The sequence below is a fragment of the Diadema antillarum genome, unplaced genomic scaffold, assembly GCF_040938485.1.
Source record: "Diadema antillarum isolate AM-2024a unplaced genomic scaffold, OU_Dant_1.0 seq00000667_RagTag, whole genome shotgun sequence".
Taxonomy (NCBI): domain Eukaryota; kingdom Metazoa; phylum Echinodermata; class Echinoidea; order Diadematoida; family Diadematidae; genus Diadema; species Diadema antillarum.
Window position 1 is genome coordinate 473291 of NW_027271577.1, and position 27247 is coordinate 500537.

Genomic DNA, 27247 nt, shown 5'->3' on the forward strand with positions numbered 1-27247 from the left:
TAAGGAGCCGTAGACGAAGAAAATATTACATAAAACATGAACTGTGCGATTAAGTCATTGAGCTTCAAGATAAACTGGCTTCAAAGGAGATCTAAAGTTACGTTGTGAATACGCATCGACATCAACGAAGGCGTGAATCCCAGGGTGGGAATACTAGCTCTTATGAACTCCCAACAACGCAAGTCTATTACATACTTATCCTACTCGAAAGAATGAATTAGTTGCTTAGCAACGCATTAACCATAACAATCGACCAGACATGGCACAGTGTACATTGAATATGCTACTTAAGTGATCGTCTTATATGAATAGAGAAACATGAAACCAGAGTCATCCCTGTAGAACGTATGAATTGCACATTAGGTGTGTAGGCTTTTTACGCTTGGTGTGTATTCTTTCATGCTTGGCAGAAAGTTCAATATTATTGCAAACCAACAACAACAACAAAACGGTCTTCATTTTGATTGTTCTTTCACTGCGTTACTCACGCAAGGCACTTAATTCTCACTTTGGGAAAACTTGGACACGATAATAGATTATTAGTAGCAAACATGGACACAGCATGAAAAGGATAATTTTACGGGTGTATAGTACACATGTTGTCGGGCATTTTTGTGTATCGTGTTGTGTGTGTGTGTGTGTGTGCGTGTGTGTGTGTGTGTGTGTGTTGTTGTTGTTGTTTTTTTTTTTTTTGGTTTGCTTGTTTGTTTTAATTTATTGGAGGGGGCGGGTAAGGTGAGACAAGATTCTGGCTCGTATCTGGTGAGCTGGGAGGGATATAGATTCAAAGTATTTGTCACTCTTGAATGCAGTCCAGAGATGTCCAGAGATTGAGAGTCCTCTATCGAACAAGTACTTAGTTTCGCCTTTTAGTGGGACCCTCTATTTCCACTCCCATCCTTGTTTAATTTGAACTATTATGTACATATTAAGAATATCATGTTTTCTTGATTTTGTTACTCATGATGACATGTATTTTGTTAATTTACGTTTGTGCAATGATTCAATATGTTCTGCTTGTACATTGTTTATAATGTTCTCTGTTTATTTGATGGAAATGAAAAGAAATTTGAACTTTGATGTCCCACCACGCTGCATGCCTCGATAATTAGAACCCCCGTTGATAATGCTAATGCAGCTACGTCTTCAGCTACTTTCCGTGTATCAGCTAGGACCCTACAGAAAGTAGAATCTTTTTCTCCGTTTAGATTCCCTTTCCCCAGTACTGCAAGGGACGACAGCATTAGATATTAATATGTCTCGTGCAGGCAACAGTGAGTGCTTTGTTATTATCGGAAACAAGACAAGGAGTTGCTAAGCTGATGCACGCTTGCTGTGTGCTGAATCATCAATATGATATCGAAACAAACAATATTATGGTATAGATGAAGCGCTTGAACTTTCAATACCTTTTGAATGAAAAACTATACCAAAATATAGGCTGTGTCGATGATCAAGCTTGACTGTGTTAAGTGTTGTTTTAGGGGCATTATTCTAGGGGACGAAATTGTATTTTTGTAAAGGGATGAATAGCTCAAAGACAGTCTTTGCAATTCCCTTTATTAAGAGATAGCTACAAAATCCATGACACAAATAAAGACACGTAAATTTACATGAGCGGTAAGTCAATCCAGACATATGAATATTACGTACGAGTATACCACTGCCATGTCAATAATGGTTTGCATGCCATTCAAAATAATGTTGATGTTGTTGCAGTTTCTTATAGTTTGTATGTAAATGTCATTTGTGCAATAGTTCGTATTTCCTTAAAAGAAAAGAAATGACAGCGATTGTTTCTAGAATGGCAACTGTTCGTAGCAACAGCCAATCAGGAAGCAGTATTCTTCTCATTACCATGACATTTGCCATTGCAGCTTGGGTTGCTATCAAAACAACCTTTTTGATGAACTTGAAATCCCAAAAATTACAGAAAATACAGCTTACATACTCTGATGCACTGAACTTGTAAATATCCGTCGGCTTGTTTTGGTGTTTATTGTTTTGTGATGCAGGTGTTTTTGTTTTTGTTTTTGTTTTTGTTTTTTTTTTGGGGGGGGAGGAGATTGGCGAAATCAAGACAGAGGAGTTACACATATACACAGATATTAATCAGACGCGGATCCAGGAATTCCGTAAAGGGGAGGCGCCTTTACAAAATTAAAGGGGGTGGGGGGTACGCCCCTCTTCCATTTTTTTAAATATTTATTTGTATTTCTCTTGTTTTTGACACACGCAAAAATAAAGAGGGGGCGCGCGCGCAGTGCGCCCCCTCTGAATCCGCCACTGTTAATCGCATCGAACTGCTTCAATTAAGGAACTAAAAAAAATGTAGCATTTACCTTGAAAGGACCGCAGAGTTATGCACTAATCTTCAACACGAGCTATGAATGGCCCTCTGATGTACAATATCTTGAGGTAACCCGTTCATTGCCGCCCATCCAATATGTATCTACATGTATGTGACTGAGCATCATCACAAGGGCGGTGAGGTGGCTCAGTCGGTAGCGCGTCTGCCTCCGACCCAAGCGACCCGCGTTCGAACCGAGTCTGGACTTAGCAATGTTGTGTGTGAACATATACGGTCCCCTCTAGAAAGAGGCAAAACACTCTGTCCCTCGGATAGGACACAAAATTGAGGTCCCGTGTGTGAGTCACAACTCATGCACGTAAAAGATCCCTCTTGATTCATCGCAAAGAGCAAGGTTTTTAGCCCGGTGAAGTGGTCCCGCCTCACATCCAACTGGACCCCATGGATCTTCTCAGATGGAAAATGAACAAACAAACAAACAAACAAACGAACAAACACAAAACCAACGGAAAGTCGCAAGCCCTGAATTTAAGTGAGGACTCAAATAGGTGATAACGGTCAACCTTCATGGTCAATCTTGTGTTTTTCACATTTCTGAGAGAGCATAAAACGAACAGGAATTTGTGTTTTAGCAGTTTTTTTCTACATTTTTTTTTGTATAGAATACTAGTAGTGCGATAACGTATATCTTACATTCACCTTCTCATGATTTAAAAACCTTTTAGACACTCTGTACTCTTCACTTTCAACTCTCATAACTTTTGAAAGGATAATGTTTGTGCTTGAAAGTAAGTATTAGTGTTAGTAGTTGAAAGTTAGTATTAGTATTAGCTACAAGCTTTTCAGTGGGTCCCCCATCTCCACCCTTTGATTGATTTATCATTATAATGCTTATTTGTATGATCCCCTTCTAAAATACCCCTTTTTATTGACTACTTATGTTGATTTTTTTTTTAATTTTTACTGTGCATAGTAGTATATAATGTTATTGAAAATGTTGCGACGGAGAAAATAAAAATAAAAGGAATGAATGAATGAAATTAGTGATGGGTTGAATGTCTTAATAGAGCACGCTCAATTTCAGCTATCTGATAATCTCTTTGGTATTATTGCTATGGAAGTTTACATCCTACTTTGTTTGTTTGTTTGTTTTATGTTCCATTCAATGCACAGAGTACGGCTTGGAAGAACTAATTAGCGATTACTAGACCCTATGGGCCTACTTCAGAGCCTCTTTTGTCTGTATACACTTTTCCAGAACGTATGCTTTCTTTCTAATATCTAGAAAGGTTAGGAGAGTCGATTTGAGTTATACAGCATGTTCAGAATATGCCCAAGCTGAAATCCCATGTCTGGCGACTTTTTGTAAGTTTCATGATGCACAGACCATTATACTGTACATACGTACCTACATAATACACACATATATTATGTATATAATACAAACACAATAGTACATCCATTGTGAGTGTGCATATGTGTGTTGTGCGTATATACATGAACTTTAAATTGATCTTGAACTTTCGTTTATCAACATCAGAATTGATAATTAAGGACCAAATTAATCAGTTCGTAGTTCAACATGACAGTCTTTTATGTGATATTTCTTTCAGTAATAGTTATTTTCTATAGAAATTACATCAAATATCTGCAAAATATGGCCATAGAAATGTATTTTTAAGATACAACTAACACACGCACATTCATACGCTGTAATGTAGTGATAAGACATTCAGGGAATAGGCAATGTTCCATTACCATGGACCGGATTTATGATATACATTCATTACAGTTTAGATTCTCTGAAATTCATTATTTCAAGTGGAGGTCTGACTATCATGAACACTATAATTATCTCCATATGGATTTTCACAGACGTATTATAGACTAATCATTATCATTCCCTGTTAGAGCTATATAGGAGGGTTATATACAAGCGAAAATCCATGTGTAATACGTAGATTTCATCCATTGTCTGTGATTTAGTCATGGCTCACAAACAAAAAGAAAAAAAAAATGTTCTGACATCTTTGAAGCTAATATCTTGAAAGTGACCTTTCCGAAGCAGTGTTCGGGCACACAGCGAAGTGTCTCTCAATTGTCATGTCATACAAGAGAAATACAAAATGCATCTGGATTTACAAAATGTGCATGACAGCAGGAAAAAGAAACATGTAAAATTTCAGTGGACTAAGTACACCATGTATTGTATCCTCTTCTTACCATTGGCTTCCATCAAAGGCATTTTAGGAATAAGATACGCTGTTGAGGGCGCACTATAATGAATGTAAGAGTGGCCGTACTCTGGACTCTGATGAGCACCATTGCCGAGGAGTTGGTTTGACCATCCAGGGAGGTACGATAGAAGGAGCCACAACTACTTATGTGCCAAACTGGATCTGTCTCACATATCATATCTCATTGCATAATGACCATGCAGCCACTCTTTAAGAAAGATACATGTCTTTACGAGGGTATAATAGTTTCCGCCATCCCTGCTTATAAAAGATGAGTGATACATTAAAAGGTTAAGAGAGAGAGGTGCGCTAATAGAGATTGCTCAAAGATTGATAAGATAAGATGACCAAAAAAAAAAATACTTGACTGGGCATTTCAGGACACGAATCTGATAATCATATCATTAGTTATGTCGGAGTCAAGTAGAAGGGTGATAACAGTGGCTTTCCATATGGGTACAGTTTCAAACACTTTCAAAAAATACAGCCCTAATTTACAATTTTGCACATATATATACTGAGCAGAGCTAACATGAATTGTTTCACATTAATTTTTGTTACCAGTAGGTGACATTATTTCTTTCATTCAATGACTAAACCAGCAAAACGTACTCAGCATAATCCTTCACATTGGTCAGAAAGTGGACGACTTCAATCATCAACAAAGGCACTAAGGCACCTGTAAAGTCTTTTTGTCACACTCATAGAAAACTGACACCTGATGACACCCAATAATGATGTCAAAGCCAGCTGGAAATGCAGCTCTTGAACCTCTTTGGCTTGTCCAGCTCCGATACATTTAACAGCGGTCAAGACGTTTAGTTACAACGCCCCTTGGACAGTTGGGACACAGGAGACAAAGAGCTGTCGTGCAATGACTGGTTGATAATGAGAGCAGTGCTGACACATACGGCTACCCTGCGTAAATATGCCTATGATATATTATAAGTTTCTTCAGACAAACAGGAAGAGTAACGTTTATTTCAACATGCCACATGAAGCACATTGCTATTTCATCTAGAAAATCCTACAATTCACAGCAATAGAATTCAACAGCACCAACGCTGGAAGAAAAATTACTGTTAGAGCATAAAAAAGAAAGCTTTTTGCGTGTTCTTTGTTTGCATATTAATGCTCAAACTGCCAAGATCCATCAGCTTTTATCGGGCAAAATGCTTGTGTCAAAGTGTTTTTTCTTTATTGTTTAACCTTACGGATATGCAGACTATGTACGTAAGTAAGCTATTATATATTATCATATTCATCATTTCATATTCTTTGATGGTTTATTGGTTGACCAATCTCTGCACCTGATAAGCATTATGTCCAACAAATATGAAAGCGCTCTTCTTGGGAATTTACAACGTATTTTACTTCTTGTATTATGAACGACTTAATAGGAGTTACTGCAAGGGCCGGCGAATGCGTACACAGTGACGATAAATCATCTATTTTCTGTCAAACGATGAAATCCATGAAAAACACTTTAGAATCATGAAAACACCCGGGTGTGGCATATATACGACTTCATGTTCAGGTTACAACCAAGGGTCCGCCAGGACCACGCTCAGTGTATCCATTACAGTCTATTAGACTTTGGCAAATGGTTGCGTTTATGAGAAATCCCAGGAAATGGGTTTGAGTAGGAACATCCGCGCATCGCATTCCTGTCGTCCTTATTCAAGGAGTAGTTCAAATCTTCGCGTTTGTCACATGTAATTAGGTGATCCGAGTATCCTCTTTACTTTTTGTTGTTGATCTACATTGATCTTTGTCACAAGTCCTGGTCAGATTTCCACTGTATAGGATAACATGGACACCTCCGCTATCAAGATTTCAGGGAATTGCGCCCATTTCGTAGACTTAAGTGGCAGGCAATCCGCCTGAAATTTTAACCTTCAGTTTGCGTGCGTGGAAAGCGCTCATGCCCAATTCCAGAAAATGCTGTTCCTCCAAATGGACCAGTAAGGCGCCGTTCACGACTTCGTCAGCGAATCGCTTGGCGTACTGTTCAAGTCCGAGCTTTAGAAGCAAGTTTCTGACCCCGTCAACGCTGAGCGATTCTACGTCCTCCCTGCTCGTCGATCTGGGAAGCGTGCTTGACGAGCCGATGGGCAGAGGTCGTTTCTCTGGTATGATCGGGGTGAGGTACTCATGGCTGTCTTCGTAGTCATCCTCCACCCTCTCCTCGGAAGGATTTCGAGAGGGGATATTTACGTATCGCCCTGGCGATCTGGATAGCTTGTCTCTCAATTCCAGATTCTCCTTTGTCAATTTCTGCAAAGCATGTAATTGGAAAATTAATCAAACATATTGCTTCGAAGATACTGACCTACAAAGAACACAACTTCTTAACCTTATCAAAAAGGCAGCTAGACCACAGGAAATACACGCTGAAGCTGAATCTCGTCATGCTCGTCAGTTGAAAATTAAAGAACGACTGAGGACAAAATCTTTCAAGTACTGTCTAAACCTTTTTATGGGTGAGATGGGATTGACAAGTTTGTCTAGCAATCAATAATGCATGTATAAGATCATGACGAGAACTTTCAACACAAAATTTCATGGCCGTTTGATTGTTTCTCATGACTTTCTGGTGTCATCCAATATCATTACAAACAATCAACGAATATTTTGTTTATATAAATGTGACCCCTAATCAAACAAACCTAATACAGTTCCTGATCATGCTGTGTTTAATTTTATTTCTATTGGCCATGTTAAGCTTTCCAATGATGCATTGCAATGCTACAAGTCATTCCTCGTCGTTTTTCCAGCACCTCATTGCTACAAAATAGTGTAAAAGCTAGCAACAAAAGTCTTGAGCGCCCTCAGAATGTTACGAAATCGACCAGCCCTTATCATGCTTATTTTAAGAGATGATGTAGTCAGCTTAAATGGGATTATGCTGCATTTATATTTGTACATTAGGTCACTTTCAAATACAGGCCTCATGCGCGTCAACCAAAAAAGGTATAAAACTTAGAATATTCTGACAATATTCTGACACAAACGCAAAGTACAGAGCTAAATTTTTCTTGCACACACTGACACAATACGTGGTTCTGGTATGTGCTTCTTTGCCTTTGGTTAACGTTACGCCATACTTTCGATGATATACTGACCTCGCATTTCTGAGCCAGAAATTTAGCTTCCCTCCTGACGTCCACGAGTTCCTGCAGGTTTATCACAACAAAAGATGGTGCCGAGTTACACGATTAGAAATTGATATAACTTCTGTGATAATCACTATGTTGTTTGACGAAATAGCATTAAGCCACGTGACAACAGCCAAGAAATGAGAGCCCCCATCCCCCCCCCCCCCCCACACACACACAAACAAGTCGATGTTGCGGCACATTTTATCCTAATGCTGTACATTTTTGGTGATGCGATTAAATGACATCACTAAGGGTCAACAAACGCGTGACGACACATCATTTTGGGGTATTCGGAACCAAAATGATGCGGGGCAGGATCAGGTTGTCGAAGACATGTAAACAACGTTGCAAAACATTAAAAACATGGAAGATTGAGTCCTTTAAGCCTTTCTTAATCAATTGCCAACTGTCACTCAAACGATGAAGATGACATAAATGAATTCATGATTATGTATGATGAGATCGCACACTAATCTCCTTCTTGAGACATCTTTTTTCATATTTCATCTTCAGATTTTGTTATATTTATCAAACATGACAATATACCTCACGGAACGAATTAGGCTTAAAATCTGAACTGCTCTTTAATATCGCTATTATTAATAACGCACATTATACGAATTTTAACTTAATTTTTGTAAAAAGCACGAAGTGATAATGTAATAATTGTAATAATTAGATCAACTTACATTTTTATTTCTGATATATTGTTTTCAATTTATTAACATACATCCCACACACATGAGTACATTTCTCACTTTAAAGAGATAATGAAAGAAAAAAAAAAAACAACAACCGTGTAAAGGTTAAGTACAAACAAACACTTTGTAAATCCTGTTACATATGTACCATCCCTATTATCCAATAACGATTACACTCTCAGAACATAATAATGTAGTTTATTTTTCCTGCGTCCATTCGTCGTAAGTTGTAAGGTTATGCTTAAGTGAATTAAAGTTCATCGCATTAGATAGTAAATCCTCCAAAATAAATAATCTTCCAAAAAAAAAAGAGAAAACATTTCCTACAGAGCGATACAAAAATGACAAAAATCGAATAAGAAATGATAAGGATGATGTGACATTTTGAAATTTCACATTTTATTCGGAAAACATTTCTTGACCAGTCATTGTAAATATTTAAATGAGCGAGTTGACGATGTGATGCTCTTAAAATTTCGAATTCTGTTCATGTACAAAAGTAACAAATATCTCATATTTCACCTGTATGAATATAAAAATTCTCTTTTACAAGCCACCAAAAATAAAAAGGAACAAATGTTAAGTCTGATATATCTTGGTATGGTAACATGCTTTTACTTGCATTACCTAGCTCGAACATTTTTGGTAGAATAGTGTGATAAGGTGTGTCTTTAGAATCCCTTTTTCATTTCTGAAAAACCTTGCCACACTCTTCACTTTCAACTCTAATAACTTTTGAAAGGATAGTGCTACTGCTTTAAAAGTTTGCATTAATTATGGACAGATTGTGTTAATGAGGCATGCTTAATTTCACTTTAATCTAATAATCCCTTCATTGTTGTTACTCTGGTGGTTTACTTACTGTTTTTTGTCCCATTCATCGCACAGCCAGCGCGGTTTGGTAAAGATTAAGCGCTTGAATAGACACTGTACTTCAGAGCCTCTTTTCTCAGTTCACACTTTTCCTGAGTTTGTGCTTTCTTTCCAATATTTAGATAGGTTAGGAGAGTCCATTTGATTTGAATTATACATCATTTTAAAGCTTAAAGTCTGCTCTTTCAGAATATGGTCTTAACTAAAAATTCACGTCTGGCGACTTTTTGTTTGTTTTGAGGTGCAGGGTCACATATAACAATTTTCCGAATTTCATTAAAAAAAGAACATACATGAAAAATTTCGAGGGTAAGCATCATTATCTGAATATTCATAAGCACTGTTCAAAAAATGTTTTCCGAAAAAAATGTGAAATTTCAAAATGTAATATCTTCCTTATTTTATTATCCGATTTTTTTGTCGTTTTTGTTTCATTCTGTAGGGACTATTTTTCTATTTCCTTTGAAATTTATTTATTTTTGGAGTGGATTTCTTCTTTAAACTAAAAAATTAAAAAAATGCCCAGTTTTCTTACTATTTCTTTCGCTGCCAATACGCTGTTCACGTGTTTTGTCAATGTTTGCGGGTCCATTGATTCGGAAGGCTTGGGGGATTTTTGTGAGTTCCAGACGTGTTCGTAACTGGCAAAAAAGAAAAAAGTGACACAAAGAGATGCGAAAATATGTTAGATGACATTATTGACTATATCATAAGTCTATTATCATATTTCCAAGCAGCAGACTTTCTAAACGAGGACAATTATGATATTTTTTCTTTTTTTTTCTTTTTATTCACCTTAGCCTGGTTATCATAAGTGAATACAATAAGGAAAAACCTTGGTTTCAACGTCTGAATATAATATTATATCAACACATAAGGGATGATATTTTTTCTGGTGTAAAGGAGTAACATCCCCTTATCAATTTCATGTTGTTGTTTAATTTAGTAGAAGAAATTGATAGTTTATAAAGTACACAGGAAAGAATGAACCAAACATGATTATTTCAACATTTCTGTTGAAGTGGTAGAACGTGCTAGAATTCACTACGATGCATGCACTAGAATGAAATCTGCATTCGTTTCCCATAAAACCCATCCACCACAACACATACAAACACACACATATACACAAGCACACACACACGCACACATTTTTAGAGGTATTTATCAATTTCAGCTCAATTGTAATAAGAACATATTTCTGATACATATCTAACATTTCTGTACAACCTAACAAAAATTTTCACATCAGTTGGACACTTGGGCAAAAATAATAATAAAGAGTTTCTTCCTGTAATAGTAACTAAAGGTTGATAACGAACACACCGAGCATTTCATTTGTTTAATTGATAACAATTGTAATGAAAATGTAATAGTTTACCCATACCACATCCAACCACACACACACACACACACACACACACACACATTTTACTATTATCACTTACACTTCATCATTTTGTAGCTGGTCGTATTCCCCTTTATCTGATGTTGAGAGCTTCCTAAGGGTAGGTGGGCGTGGCGGTAGAGAAGGAGGCGTTGGTTGTGCCGGTGCTAACCCTTCTTTTGCGGGCCGAGGGGGAGGCGCGGGAGCACCGGGGGATCTTCTGCGCTTCAGAGCGTTTAATTCAGCTTTCATTTGGGCCATCTCCTTGTTAGCCTCACTAACCTTTTCCTCGAGATCCTTATTTCGTCGGTCCGCTGTTGTCGCTGACATATTTTTACCTTGAAAGATAAGGGTCAGCAGTTACCAAGATTATTGAGCAAAATCAGGAACTCCTTGAATACCTTTGTGTACGAAGCAATGGTGTGCAGTGATGAAATCATCATAATCACCTCATTTGCATACATTCTGTTCCGACCATTATCACTGTTTCGAAAAAAAAAAATATGTACAAACGTGTTTGTTTTACAACCTGATAACTCTTCAATTCAAATTCACCATCTCGGTTGTTTTTTTTGTTTTTTTTTTTTTTTTTTTTTTGAGGGGGGTTCGTTTATGCTTAAAAAATTCTCTGTGCGTTACAGTCAATGAGAACACGGACTACTGCGCCATTGCACTATGATAGTCCTCGTGTTACCCTAGGGAAGGCACCTTTCTTTGTATTTTAATTACGAGAAAACCACACATACACATACGGTGTATATTATCCCCTCAAACAGCTGGAGCTGCAATTGACGAGATATATACATTAAGGGGAAGGTCTTAATTTGACTTGTGTAATCTCTAATCATTTCTACCGTCCTAAATACTCAAGTAGATCGGATCAGGAGTGAAATTGGCTAAATCCCACAAATCAGCAAAGCAATAGAGTTGTGTTCGTCATTTTTTAAGATTTGACACACACACACACACACACACACACACACACAATATACGGAAAGATATGGAGCCCTACATTCGCAATGCTGTCATTACGTATTTCCATGTATATGATCCATTCGTCAACGCCTTTGTCACTTCACTGTCATGATTTTCATACGTATAGCATAAACCTGACCTGGATTACAGTAATACAGAGGGCGACTGATCATGCCAGAACACAGCTGTAGTTTTTACAATTGTAAATAATTCTCCATGAAAACACGTTTCAAAATAGTTATGACATAATTAACATAAAAGATACATTTTTTTCTGGTTTCACATCATCAGCTTGTTTCAATACGATTCCTAAATTTACGGGGAGGAGGACTATGGTGCAAAGTACATTACCATGTTAAAATTGTGCGTGTTTTCTGAATGTATCCCGAAACAAAGTGAAACAAGTTGATTACTATAAAAAAATCATCATATGAAATACCTTAGCAAGTAAAAAACAAAATTGTGCAAAAAGAGCAAAGAACCCTTTGAAAATTAAAACCCGTAAATAGTAAGTTGCATCAATAACTGGCCCTTATGTGTAAACATGACCAAATAAGTTTACTAAAATCGTATGTCTAAGATGTCTTATATCAAGGAGAATTAACAACTGCAAAAAGCAAACAATGATATGAACCAAATGAGGGAGGTGATAAGTGATATGATAAATAAAGTAAAAACACATCATCAAATTGACTATATAAATGATGAAGAATTAAACAGTCCCCCTGAAATTAAATAGTTGAGAACACCCTTAATAAATAGCAGTTTGGTTTTAAAACCATATTCAACTGACTTTGCTATCGTACAGTAGAGTTGGGAAACAACGGTCACCAAAAGAGCACGTTATTGTCATATTTATAGACTTTCGTAAGGCGGTTGATACCATTGATCACAAAACTCGTCTTTGTAAAAATGATAAATATGATGCACGAGTTCCAGCTTATTCTTTGTTTAAAAAAATGTTATATGGTATAAGCAACAATGTGTTCTATACTACGAGATTTTAGATTTCGTTTGCGCATTGTATTCTTTAAAGAAAGAGTTGCAGGTGTGATAAGGACGTGTCATTCACCTTCAGCACTTTTCAACCACGCTTCGAGGACTGGGGGTAACGGCTGCGGTATGGCCTCCATAGAAGGTGGGAGAGTCGATTGGCTTGGGTCCACTAAGCCCCAGGTGTGGTTGACGAGCGCGTACATCGGTGGACATAGCGCTCGTGCGATCTCCGCAGTCCCCGCTTTGGGCTCGAAAGAGAGGGGCGTGGTCAGGGGTATCTGGTAGACACGCTTGTCGCCGTATTTCGTAGCCAAGAGGTGACTTTCCATCGAGAATTTGTGCAGGACGAAGACCTTCTCGCTCTGGATGTCTCGCTTGGAGAAACCTCTGCTGAGGTCAGGAACACGAACGCGCTGATTGAAGACATAACGATATTTCATAGCGTGTGTGAGTGAATGTACATATTGAAAAAGTACCATCTGCATACTGACAGTGATGAATAAGCGAAATATCAGCGAAACCACGGAGAACTAAAGAAAGTAATGTCAATTTTATAATGGATGGGCATCAATGAAGAAACGACATCCTCCGGGAAACATCTTGACCACGTTGGTATGACACCTAGTTCTGATAATATTGCGTATTGATGCCACACTCATACTACTCAAAACATCCCCCTGCACACGCACACACTCTCACATACACACACACACACACACAAATACACAAACGAACAAACACACAAACACACACACAAACAGGCACACACATATACACACAAAAACAAACAAACAAACAAACATAATGCCATTAGAAATTACTGAATGGTGAGTTTTACTCTCACCTGAGGAAACTTGCGGTCTTTGAGTTCCGACATGGTATGGAAGTCTGGAGACACCATGGTCGTATAGCGGCTTGTGTTCATCTCGGTGGAGTACCGAAGCTTGACTCCGTCGCAGCTACCCACCAAAACCTGCGAAGGGGGGAATAGTAAGTATGATCATACGGTTCTACTCACTATTGACGGACAACATGCTCGGGATAACATGCGATACGCAGATTCGGTTTATAGATGTGATATATTATGGAGCTCGGTCCTCAGTCATATAGAGACCTCGGACCACATTTATCGGGGACGGGGGCATTTATGTTCGCTAAAATCCCTCTTACGATAACATTCGAATTAGTAATTTTTGATATATTCTTGTTACATAGATTGGCAAGCAAAGCACAATGAAACAGCGCCCCCCCCCCCCTTCCCGAAATAAAATGCATGGAACATCATCTATCAAAAACCTTTAGGTGTATGATTTCGATATAGGATCAGGCACACCTATCTTTCAAAAGGAGGAGCAGAATGACAAGAAAATATGTCTATATATTCTTCACTAATGTCATGCATACACGTCAGAATATCGAATACTCTAAACGTCACACATAACTATATGGGTTTGGGTGTTTATATTGATGGGTAAAATCGCCAGTGTGTTAACAGTCAAAATGTGAGCAAATGTTATGGTTCTATGGGAAAGCGAATGAACGAATGCATGTCACGAATTTCAAGAATTGCAATTCGAAACCTTGCCGCGCTCCCTGTCGACCTCCACCCGGTCGATCTCGATGACGTCATCGGGTTCTTGCGGCTCTTCGGGATGGCAGGAGCAGTGTGCGTCGAGCACGCGCACGGCACCTGGCAGTGGTTTGGCGTTGATGAGTTCCTCGGTGCTGTCGTACTCCACGTCATCAAGTGCTTGGTCTATTGGGAGAGAGGGAGGGGGGAGGAGAGAGGGGGAGGGGGAAGGGAGGTGAATTGAGAGAACGGAAATACCATTATCCAAACTGACCTCATGTTTTCTGCCGTATTGTATAAACATAGTATAAACATGTTTGCATAAATATATCAATTGTAATACTGGATGCTATTCTGATTTTGTATGTTCACGTATTTTCTCCCGGACCCCTCGGCAGAACATCTCCGCCATTAGGGCGGAGCTGAGTAGGGCCATCCAGCCGCATTTTGAAGTAGGCCTACTTGCGTGACAATTCCTTTCTATCATTCAATACTGTATGTAATGCAACACTACTTATTTTTCTTTTTATAATCTTAAAGAAACAAAATCAACCAAACAAATCCATAACTTCTTGAGAAAATGTAATACTTGTATAGAGTTTCTGGGATAAATTTTATGAACTTCTTATAAGAAGTAAGAGAGAGATAGAGGGAATGGTTAGTGTAGATAGATAGATAGATGGGGGTTACTGCCACTTCAATTACTTTGAAACTCAGAACAGATAATGCACTAACAATTTAATGCTTATGTGTGTTTATCCACCAGACATTACTGATAATAATAATAATAATGATAATAACAATGAAGATGATGAGGATACCAATAACAATAATAATTACAGTAATAATAACAATAATGATAAGAATAATAATAACAATAATAATATTAATAATGGTGTAAAAATTGGACAAAATATGGAAAATATGCCAAAACCATCGTTGGAATCCCCTTTCACACAAAGCCTTTAGCTCACTCGTCCATTCAAAATATTCCTATAATCAATGTCTTTAAAAAGAGAACTTTTTCAGTTCAGCAGTTTTTCAATATGGTCCTTGGAAAGAGGTGACCTCAGAATCACTATCACAATACACGCTATTTGCAAATGATGGAAAACGGAGCGGGAAAGCCAGGTAGCTTGATTCCGTCTATTATGCGCTTACTCAGTAAAATCGCAGAGGATTCGTTCTCATTTTTGTGGGACATCCCCTAAACTCGCTAAAATGACGTATGAGTCATTTGTCCTTCACGGATCAGGAAGTAACAATAAAACCAGCTGAAGTTGAAAAAGAAAGTTGCCGGCCAAAATCAGCCCAAATCGGGAGGTCCACAATTGGCAATAATACATTGTGCAACATTGTATTATTATTATCATTATTATTATCATTATTATTATTATTATTATTATTATTATTATTATTATTATTATTATTATTATTATCATCATCATTATAATGTTATATTTTGTTGTTATGATCTATGTTAGATAATTTGGAATAGCAACAACAAAACCCATCACTTATAAAGTTACCATTCCCAAATAAATACAGCAATACCTTTATGAAAAGGATATATAAGTTTTTAATGTTCATTTCAGTTCAATAAAAATGCAACATTAGCACCGGGGAAATTAGTGAAGCGATGACATCTTCAACTCATTCCATATGGCTGCGAATAGTAGCACTGTAACGTGTATGTCTGATCTCCAAACTGTTATTTCGTTGATTTTACTTCCTGATAATCAAATCAAGTTTATTTGAGAGTGGGATGGAATGGCACTGAAGAGAGACAACTTTTTTTCTTAGCAAACATCTGCACGTGTACGTGACTATGTGAGGTTTGTATAATTCACGAATAAAAATCTACAAACCGAGTATGGAGACGATGCATTAAAAATATGTCGTCAGCAATAACAATTCTTCCTGACAAACACGGAAGTAATTTGATGTTATGAATCACGATATTCTTATATAAGCTTCATCCATTGAACTGAAGTTGGGAAAGGAAGTGGTTTCCACATAATTATAGAACTACGTCCCTGCCAGAGATGTGTGAACATGTGTGAAACTTTGATTTCGAAAGGTCTGAGTGAAATCCTAATGTAGGCCACTTCGGACATCAACAGTATGGGAAAGTATGCGGATCTCCATCGATCAACTTAGTAATATACCGACCACTTGATACTAATGAATATTGTGCAAAGCACCCTATGAGACTATCCTAAACTAAAGTATTCTGTCATAACTGTCAGGCCCTTTTGTTCGGACGACAAGAGGGGAGTGTTTTCCCGAGCAGATATTTCCTCCTCAGTTTAAGTGCTGTGTTTTGTTTTTTTGTACTTTGCCTGTGATGGCTCAACAAAACACTGACAGCAAAATTAACAATTCGTCTCTCCTTCCCATGTGTAAAATGATTTTATATTACCATAGATGACAGATCGTACGGAGACATTTGATTTTATAGCGATAAAGATATAACATGATATTAATTGGTTTTATAAGCATCGTCAAAAATCTAAGATTGACATCACTTCAAGAAAAGGTTAAAGTCAGACCAATCTGAAGGAAATTACATAGCACGAGGTACATCAGCCGAACTTCACTCTTCCTCTCTTCGCGATGTGAAAGTAGTCACTTCCTATATCGTATCCAACGCCAAAATGACAAAAATATGGTCGTTTGTATAAACAGATGGAACTACCATTGGATTTCTAAGGGATTTCCCAAAGTAAAACCAATTAGCTGTATCGTGAGCAAATGCATGAAAAAGTCAGCGTTTTGCAAATATTCGCACAACTAAAAACAGACAGACAAACAAACAAACACCGACTTGTCCATGAGGCGACATATTTATCTGAGACTTTTCGGTCATCATCATAGTTTGTGTGGATTTTAGAATATCCCATTATCAGGGTCTCCTCCGGTGGCATTTTCATTTGCATCTATTCTATTTAGTCATCAGCTCCGTTGAAAATTTATTGTGTTATTAATAGTGCATATGGGAGTGAATTGATTGACTAGGTACGTGGTTTCCTAAAATCACAATCGTACATAAATTGTTTCTTCCCTGTCAACCATATCAGTGCACTACAATCAAGAACCATTAATGTAATACCGATGTCCATAATGTCAGAATAAGCATTATAGTATACATGAAATCTTAATACAGTATTTTTTCTATTTAAAGTTTTGCAATGCATGATTATAGCAGTGTTGCTTCCTTCGGACGTTCATGCCGACAAAGGCCACCCCATACAATCCATTTTCTCTTTTCATATCCAACATATTATCTCACAAAGAAATACCATGTCTTGAATATGAATAGAGAAAACGGATTGTGTGGGTTGTCCTTTGTGGGAGTGACCAGGTTATCTAATAGGTGGTCATGTTTAAGGTTGTAGACTATAAAAAGTAAAAGCTGTAAACACAAACCTGCAGGCTGGCCGATTTACTAGATCACTTTCATTGACAAATCTCGTGCATTTCAGTGAGAAACTCAATGTTCCTTCCTGATAATGCTAAAACTTGGAAAAGGTGCAACATTACATTATTGTGTTCAAAGTTAATGTGCTCAGTGAATCATGACATTTGTCAACACAACTAGGTATCAATAAAAGAGAGAAAAAATGGTTCCCCTTTCCTCACAACCAACATTGCGCCCTTCATAGTTGACATTTATGGAACAGTAGCCCTCTAAAGTTGGATTACCTCTTTCTTTCTTTCTTTCTTTCTTTTTTTTTTTTTTTGGGGGGGGGGGATACGCACAGTATTATCCTTTCATTTCCTTTGTATTACAATGTATTACTACCATAGTACGCGGCATCATTTTTCTTCCGCTGGGATATGTATGAGAAAACGATGAAATGCAACATGATGACGCAGGAGGCTCACATATTCCTGACATGTATATGGAGCAATGTAATTCCATACAAAACCATTATTCTGTTCAACAAATCCACCTGTGTATTTATTTAGGTATTATTTATGTACATTTTCGTCTTTTGTTTTGTTTTCTTGTGCACCCAATCATACATTTTCAAGTGAAGCTGCTATGTCATCACGCATCCTCGTTCCTTGTTATTTGTTATGGACTTTGAAAACATTTATATTCCTCGTCCCAGTATGCAGCCAGTATGACTAATCAATGGTCAAATGCAAAAGTCTGAAAATCATCCGGAAGTATCCTTTAAGGTCGGCAATCCCTGTAAACACTTCAGTTAACCACTTCAAAATAGTTAATGTAGAGAAATAGTACCTCTTCAGGATTCACCTTTCTTGGCGCTTTCTCTAATGATCCCATGAGCTCATTGGATTAGTCATGGTTTCGTGCTCATAAGTGTTTTTCAACCTTTTGACTAACACGAAGAGAAAAATACGCTCTCCTTTTATTTTATCCTTTCTTTGCATTAAGTGTTATATCATCGACTCGTATAAAGCCTTGTTTTTCATTGATAAAAAAAATCATAGTATGATTACATTTTCGTAAATCATGTAGATATATTATCTTTAAATTTGAAACAGAAACAACGCAAGTCAGTTGATTCATTGTCTGTTTATGAAATACTTTGAATGTATCCCCATTTCTGTTGATTTGTCACGTTGCCATTATAATTTGAATAAAAATATAATCAATGGCGTAAAATATGCACATTTAGGCGAACATCCGCCTTTCTCCGGGTAATTTTTTCAACTTTTGACTTTATGAAAGCGGTGATGTTCCTGTGGTGCACGTAACGGCTTTGACAAGCAAAAATGTATGATAACATAAAGAACGTTCTGTGGAATGTTTCGGAGGATAATAAAGACTTGATAGCAAATACTATAAAATCATAAAGAATATTTCGTTGTTGTGTTAGTTCCTTATTGGTTTTGATAGACACGTTCAGATTAGGCCAGAATGTAAGACTGCTGATTTCTTCCATGTCTTTCCTTCGACTTATCTTGCGGTGTTAGAAACCGATTATTGCCAATGAAGAGTATTATCATACGCACTTATACCAACTCGATATCTTCTAATCTACTAGAGTAATTGTGGCACTGTGCCAAATGAAAGCCACTCATGAGAAAAGAATAAAGCTTTCGAGATGAGATATTATATAAAACATAAAGATGCAAACATCTAGGATAAAACAGGACCTCAAGGAGAGAGTTCAAAATGAATTTGTCTTTGTACTGGTTCCATGACATTTGGTCCTGCTATAATTGCTACTAATGAAATAAGACCTGACCAATAGTCAAATATTATTGTCGCAGGAGCAAATGTCGTGTCACCACTCAGACTAACCTAGTGGAAGAATTTCGTAATTCTGACGCGCGTAGACAGGCAGTCGTACGTTCTTCCCCATATGGTTGGTGGCAAAGACGGTTGGATTCTTGAAGATGTAATGCAGCATAAGAATTGCGCCTTTTTCGAGTTTGACGTCACATCCCGGTATATTGTACGATTCGGTCACCTTGATGCACTGCGGTAACACGTTCTCGCACACAAACTTCGTCAACTTATTGCTGCGCTCCTTCCCAGACACTTCTGACGCCAAGTTTAGGGTACGTGGGTGCTGTTCGGGAGCCTCACATGGCGGCTCGGTACCCGGGTTCGGCGGGGGAGGGCGCGGCTTCCTTGTCGGTTTTGCTGGTTCAGGCAACATACGGCCAGTCTTATGCACAGAATCAATTACTCCGGACATCACGACTCAGAAACAATGATTGTCTATGACATGTACCTTGAGTCCACAATCAATCATAATAAACAGCGCTTGTTGCCCATAGCTTTCATTTATATACAGTCCTCTCCCAACATTCCACGAATCTAGAATAAACGAGAAAACACAAAAACACAAAAAGAACATCACAATTGAATGAGGTGTTCAAGACGTAACACTGTGTAAGCAACATTTGATAGAAATGCTAGAAACCTTTATCCACTTCTACGCATTTCTTCATCATGGATTTGTGACATCAAGTACTTCAATTTATAGTGGGGATAGTGTTTTCCGCTTACCAAGTGTTGACAGACGGGCTTTCTCTGCTCATAGTTTCGACGTTATTGTCTAGATACAGGCATTATACTTGTATAGGCCTTATTTATGTATTTTTGTATGGATATACATATCTGCATACATACACTTAATTACACACATACAAACCTTCATACGAATCATAGGTACAACTGTATGCACATGTGTACTTATACATAGGGGGCCCTACATTACAAGCGTTCAAACATGCATGAATGTAAAGAGACCTAGAATATACTAGCATGCATTTTCGTACATCGAAAGTCCAGTCTTATAAACTGGTTTCTTTTTTAGCTGGTAAGACCTATGAAAACTTCTAGTTTCCATGCAGAGGCTCCATTTCAAGCTCCCCCCCCCCCCCCTTTATTAGCACTGGAAAAAAATAGGCAAGTAGTTTTAAACAAAACTAACCGTCGATCACGTATGTCTCTACTCGTGGAAGCCTTGAAAAACTATAGCTCATATATCATCGTATACTTCCTAATGAAAAATGTCACTGCAAAGAGGAAATAATACGTAAAATATTTAAATTTGCGCAACGTGAACACGGACTGCAGTTTCAGGTTTCACACAGGATAAGATAGCTATGCTGAACTGTGTACTCCATTGTTTGGTTACCTAAGCGATAGAAGTAGACACAGTAGTCAAAGGTTGCTGGGGTATCTGAGGAGACGTGACGATCAAAAACTAAGATACCATATTCTTTTATTTTTTCTACCAGACTGAGAGATTTTATAGCGATGCTCCATTTACATTCATGTACAAAGTACGTCACATGATCAGTCCTTATATTACTGACATTCAAAATAGAAACACATCTAGCTCATCAATACTATGGCTCAAGAAGGAATGCAGTCTGAGACAGGCAAATAAAAGTCTTGTTGCTGTTGTTGTTGTTGTTGTTGTTGTTGCTGTTGTTGTTGTTTTGGGGTGGGATATTCAATCAAGTCCACACGAAGCAGTTTTCCTAGTTTGGCTGGTACCAATGGTTTGCGTCAGGTTGCACATCAAAAGAGTAAGAACCACAATCTGGACTTCAACCTGTCAGTTATGTTTACTTTAATGGCGGTTTGTTTGCTCAATCGAAGAGATCAAATGATTTGCCAAGTCTTAGCATTTGCGTAACTGCTATAACATTATGTTTGCCTGCCTCTGTTGTTTGCCTAATCCTCACTCAGAACGAGATAGATAATAGAAATATCAAAACTTCTCCTAGGAAACCATCTAACCACTTGCACACAGTAGCAGGGAAGGGGGATGCTTACGTTACTTTATTGAAAAGAAAAAAAAAAAGGAAAAAAAGGTGAACCTGCACGACCACTCAGAACACAGGAGAAAGAGAAAGATATATATATATATATATATATATATATATATATACATATATAGTGTCCATTGTAACCCATGTAACAGTCTGGTTTAATAAAGGCTGATGGAGTGAGCGCTTTACCTATAATAAACCACTATCATTTGTATCATTATCATCCTCAATATCATCCTTACCATGTGTGTCACATGATAGACCTCTAACGTCTGAAGGCCTATTATCTATTTCGGCAATTCAAAATACCTTTCAAATTGATGTCATCCACAGGGGCCATATCTCTGTAGGGCAAAAGCGTTGGTTTTGCTTTTTCAACGATTTGTAACGGATTTTTTTTTTTTCTAGTTTAAAAAACCTCCGAAAATTAGTTTCGGTTGGTTTATTTACTTATTTCTGAATATATTGCGAAATCAGTTATAAACAGTATGAGGTTTGAATCTGAACATTAGGGTTGAATTTTCTTCTTTCTCTAACCAAACTTGACAATTTACTCCTGAAAGCAGGAGTTCACTACGAGTTTGCTTCTTCGGGAATGTCCCTCTCAAGTGTTTCGCAATTCAAATACAAAATCTTTACTTGTGTCTCTTATGCATAGCAACATTTACAATGCACGCAGTGATAATAAACGACATCTGCTTTTGTATCTTCGACAATTATTTATAGGTTTTGTTATTTCTTTTCTCTCAGCAGTATTGTATGTCCCCGTCAAATGATAAAGAAATTAAATCGTATTCATTTTCATCTTCCTTACTGCCAGTCTGACTGCGGCAAGGTTAAGCACGATAGCCGAATGAAATCTTCGTATATTACATCTGTCAATAGTGGATTTTTTTCACAATAGTGACAATTCACATTTGAAAGGAATGCATATTGGTTCGTACTTTTTATCAAGGGACTTTCTGTGTCGAATTTTTTACACATTTTACTATATTCAATTTTGATTCATGCCGGTAAAGGCCACGAAAAACAAATAATACCATCAGCCTGCTCTTATATCTTTATGAGGGACTGCGGTACTCTCTGTGAGCAAGCATTGCGTTTGTTAGTATCTATACAAAATACATCCTGATGTACGATGTATCAGTGGGAAAGTGAAAATTACAGTCAATGTACTGATTATTATTTTCGTCAACAGTCTTATCCTTATTGTTGCATCTACTGTTTGGTTTGGTTCACGTTATGATAAAGGTAAGGTAACAAAAATATAAACTGAGTTTAAACAAATTATGCAAATCAAAGAAGATAGACTCATTATGTATAAATTGTAAATTAGAGAATTTGTAAATTAATAAACAATTGTCCTTGATAAAATTCAATAACACGACACAGAAATGAGTAGTCAGAAAATAGGGAGGAAAACGTCACAAGATTTCCATCACAAGACTTGGATGGTGGTTCAAACAAATTACAAAAGGAAATGTCCTTATTCATGTTATTTACTTTACCGTGCATAATTATCATGGTTTAAAAAGCGAGACGAAATATTGCACTATGACAATTTTCTTGTAAATGTGTAGATGAGTGTGGGGGAATGTCGTTTCAATATAAATCAGTGCGTTGTGTGAGAATGTATGAGAATGTATGCCTGACAGTGTAAGATTATGTAAACTCTAGAAATGTATAAATTAAGTGTAAATTTTGTGCATATATAGCTTTGATAGCTTAATGTATAGTTGCCCTTCCATATTTTTCAGGAGTACGTTCTTGTACGAAGCCGGTTGTTATTTCATTTTCGTTCAACGGTGACCAAAACTCGAAAAACCTTTCACAGATGTTGTGTTGGCTGGGTAAATACCTTTTTAGATGAATCTATATTCGAGTCCAGGTAGAAATGTGTTGTATAACAACGGGGAAATTTCTTTTTCCGTTACCCCCATCCACAGAGATTTTATCTTCTTCTCTCCCTTTTTTTTTGACATCGTCAACGAATCAAAACATTTCGGTGAACATGAGAGTATTAATCATGAAGCATTATAGTTACATAAATCATTTTTAATAAACATATTACAATCGATATGATGATCTGTCGGTATCAAATAAACATATCAAAATGTAACATATGAAATATGTTTGACATGTGTAACAAAAGATAAATGCTTGTCACATAAATTGTGACAATAAAAAAAAATATTCAAACCGATCCACTTTCTACAAAAAATAATGTAATTACCTTTTCAGGGAGATATAGTCTTCATTTCTATAATAATTGGTGATTGATGATCTGAACTGCAGGAGGTATTGTGCTCTATTTCAAAATATATCGCATTAATACAGTAATATACTTTATTATATTCCAAGCGTATTCCGCAAACGCTGACAAAAATATGATTTTTTTTTTCAGAAATATATTCTGTTGTCTGTTTTAACTCAAACCTTTTTCTCCTGGATTTGCCCAAATGCGAAGGTAAAAGTGATATTCATAAAAAAAACCCCAAATGCACAAGCGTTTGAATATATAAAGTACAAAAGCAGCAACGATTTTCTTTGATGAAATTTGATTTGCACAGAAGATGATTGATGAACAAAATCTCACGCATTTTTTTTCTTTTTGTATTGGAACCAACGTTAACCAAAATCCAATGTACAGTTAAACGTTTGAGAACAGAGGAGTTCTCCAATTTGGCGGAGCTAGTCAATCACTTCTCAAGGTGCCCCTTCCTGCTGTCAAATAGTAGAACCTCTCTCGGAAGAGGGCCATTCCTAGTAGTACTGGCAGTAGGACGAAGCGAGGCCCTTCCCCCGTTGCCAGGAGGCAGACCACCGCGTTTCTTCCCCAAGCAGAAGAAGTCTTACTTTTCTACAGTCTTTAATCTTCATCAAAATGCCTTTTCCTTTTTCCAAAACTTTTACTTTTTTCTACTTCAAGGGAATTGTGTCTGTTCGTGCATGCAAATGTCTTTGGGTTTTAATGTGTTTAAGTAATGAAACAGCATCTGAGTGTATGATTTGAATATGTGAAAGTTGTAATAATGGCAATAGCACGCTATAGAACTGAGAACATTAAAATCTAATAGGAAACAATGTGTGGGTAAACTGTGATATAGTATCTAATGTTGTATTGAATGAAAAAGGAATCATTTATTACATTAAAACCATTATGAGATTTTGGATACTTCATTTTTGAAAGATTAGCAAAGGGTCTGTACATCGTGAAGTTAAAAAAAATACTTGTTCGGTCAGCAATACCAATGAAAATAGTAACTGTATATAATTATATATATATATATATATATATATATATATATATATATAAAGAAAGAGTCTCAAAAATGCCACGGATCCAACAAGAAGGTTTCTTTTTATTACAAAATTTTCAGCCTGCCTGTGAGGCAGGCTGAAAACTTTGCAATAAAAAAAAACTTTCTTGTTGGATCCATGGCGTATTTGAGACTCTTTCTTCTTATAATTACAACATTCGAAGTCCAACATGTGGAAAGTTACACTATTATCTATTTATCTATCTATCTATATATATATATATATATATATATATATATATATATATACATTTATAATGATAAAGAACCAAAAATAGAAACTTGTACTTTTAGCCACTCTGAGGGTCAAAGTGACTCAGTTTTTAGTACTGCTGACGGCTTTGCAAATGATTTGTTAACTAGAACAGATTTTGAGCCTGACCTACACTTCACGACTCGTACTCACTGATATCGCATGCTTTCTGAAGTTAATGAATAATGTTATGCCCATATTGTTTTCCGACAAGTGTATGAAAACATTTCACCTATTGGTCGAACATGAATTGCATTACCTAACAGATTGAATGCTTGCTCCTGAACGCAATCTTTACTTCATACAAACAGATAAAGTAATGTGTTTACAAATTTCTCAAAAAGTTAACAGGATACCTCCATCAGTAATTGCTTTACAACTTGGAATCATTTAGAATATTTGACAACTACGACGAGTTCGGAGATTACCTTATTGAAAATTGAATATCAAAAGAATGAACTAAGGCTGCCATGTAATTAATAAATATTTTTCATGAATGAACTGTAAACCAATTTGTCTATTTACTTCATTCAGTCCTTGGACAATGTTCACAGTAATTTTATGCTTAGCGGAATGACAATTAACACATTAACAAGAAACTTTCGCATAATGGAATGCGAATAGTTTGTAAAGTGGGTGGTTTTTAGATACATATTGAATGTTTAACTCGGAGTTAGCATCTTAAGTGTTAGCGATCGGGGTATAATTCTCGGTAATTGTCGATGATGAAAATGTGGGCATGTTGTACTCTTGCCTTCATGAAGAAATCGTTCATGATATTGTTATTGTGATTTACTATTACGAACATTTATATCATCATAATCATCATACTTCCATCATTGGTGTATCATTTCCTGTCATGTTTTACCAAAAGTCAGGATTTGAATACACCATGCAGCATGCCCCTATCTTCACACTTGTTTGGAGCTTCAATATTAACAAGATTTCAAGATTTGTTGGTCTCGAGAACAAGTGGGGAACACACCCTACGAGCATTGTTTCTTCAGCATTCCTCCCCATCTCCTGCATTGTCTAAACTTCAGAATGGTCTTCGTGCTTTTTTATTTTTCACCTAATCATTTCTATATTCATAAATTTCACATTTGTCAAATGTCATATTTTGTAATGTTGACATATTATGTACTTATATTTTATGTGAAAAATTTGTATTTACAAGTTCTGTTGGAAATGGAGAAAATAAATGAATAAATGAATGAATGAAAGTTTCCGTTATGTGTATCTCTCAAACTAACTGAGCAGTCCCTGCCCTACCCAAATGATTTCGCGTCGAAACAGTGTCAACTTACAGAGACCAAACTTGGGTGCTTTTTATGTAAATCCTGAAATCTCTGGAAATCACAAATCATAATACTATGAAACACACACACACACACACACACACACACACACACGCTTCAATCATTTTCGTTGATGTCACATGCAAAAGCATCAGTTTGTTTATAAGTCTCAGTTAATCATAACAGGACTAGTTTTTAGTATACTGGTGACAAAATCGTGATCCTGGCGGTCTCGCGTACTAGTATTAAAAAGCCCATCCAGCTATGCCACGGCGGCAGCATCAGATTACCCGTTCTGAGCGATCATACCAGACCAGGAATGCAGGCGGAGTTTATTATGAGCGTAAGCCTATAGTTTCCAGCTTGTAGAGCCAGCTCTTCAAAAACATTCACATTTATCTAAATCTGTTAGAGAGGAAAGAAAAGAGAAATGAAATAGCAGAAGAATCCGTAGGAAAAATCTTTAAAGGTGATTAAACTTACCTCGGTGGAGGGGTCCAGCTTGACAGATATTGTGACCAGAAATGCTCTAAAGCGTATCCTATCTCCACACAACATAGAGCATTGCATGTAGTGTGCAGGAACACACCGCTCTCTGTAACGAGGCGTAGGGCACAAAGGGGAAACGATAATGGCAAATACTACTGTGCATGTGCAGTCATACACAACCGTGACACAAGGCAATACTATACTGCTCAATATCCAAGATATAATGGAGGCGACGCAAACAATGGAATTGTTCGGATTGATCGAAAAAGCTTGAGCAGGAATGGAGGATCCAAGGAGGATCTGCGTGCCATTATTTCTGAAAAAGTAACCCAAATGATCTCAGCTTATCAGTTGTTCGTAAAGGTGTCATTAAACTGTCAGAAAAGTATCTGTACTGACTGCAA

At 37.0% G+C, this 27247-nt stretch overlaps 1 protein-coding gene across 1 annotated transcript; it reads right to left on the reverse strand.

The window, feature by feature from the left end:
• Positions 1-3907: 3907 nt before the first annotated feature.
• On the reverse strand, positions 3908-26990 carry LOC139736850 (uncharacterized). Its single transcript, XM_071647513.1, has 9 exons — positions 26838-26990; positions 19493-20014; positions 14222-14397; positions 13486-13614; positions 12718-13054; positions 10732-11008; positions 9819-9924; positions 7674-7724; positions 3908-6825 (listed from the first exon to the last, which is right to left on the reverse strand). Exons 2-9 carry the CDS (start codon positions 19890-19892, stop codon positions 6412-6414), a joined length of 1890 nt encoding a protein of 629 aa, XP_071503614.1. The 5' UTR covers positions 19893-20014; positions 26838-26990; the 3' UTR covers positions 3908-6411.
• Positions 26991-27247: the final 257 nt, after the last annotated feature.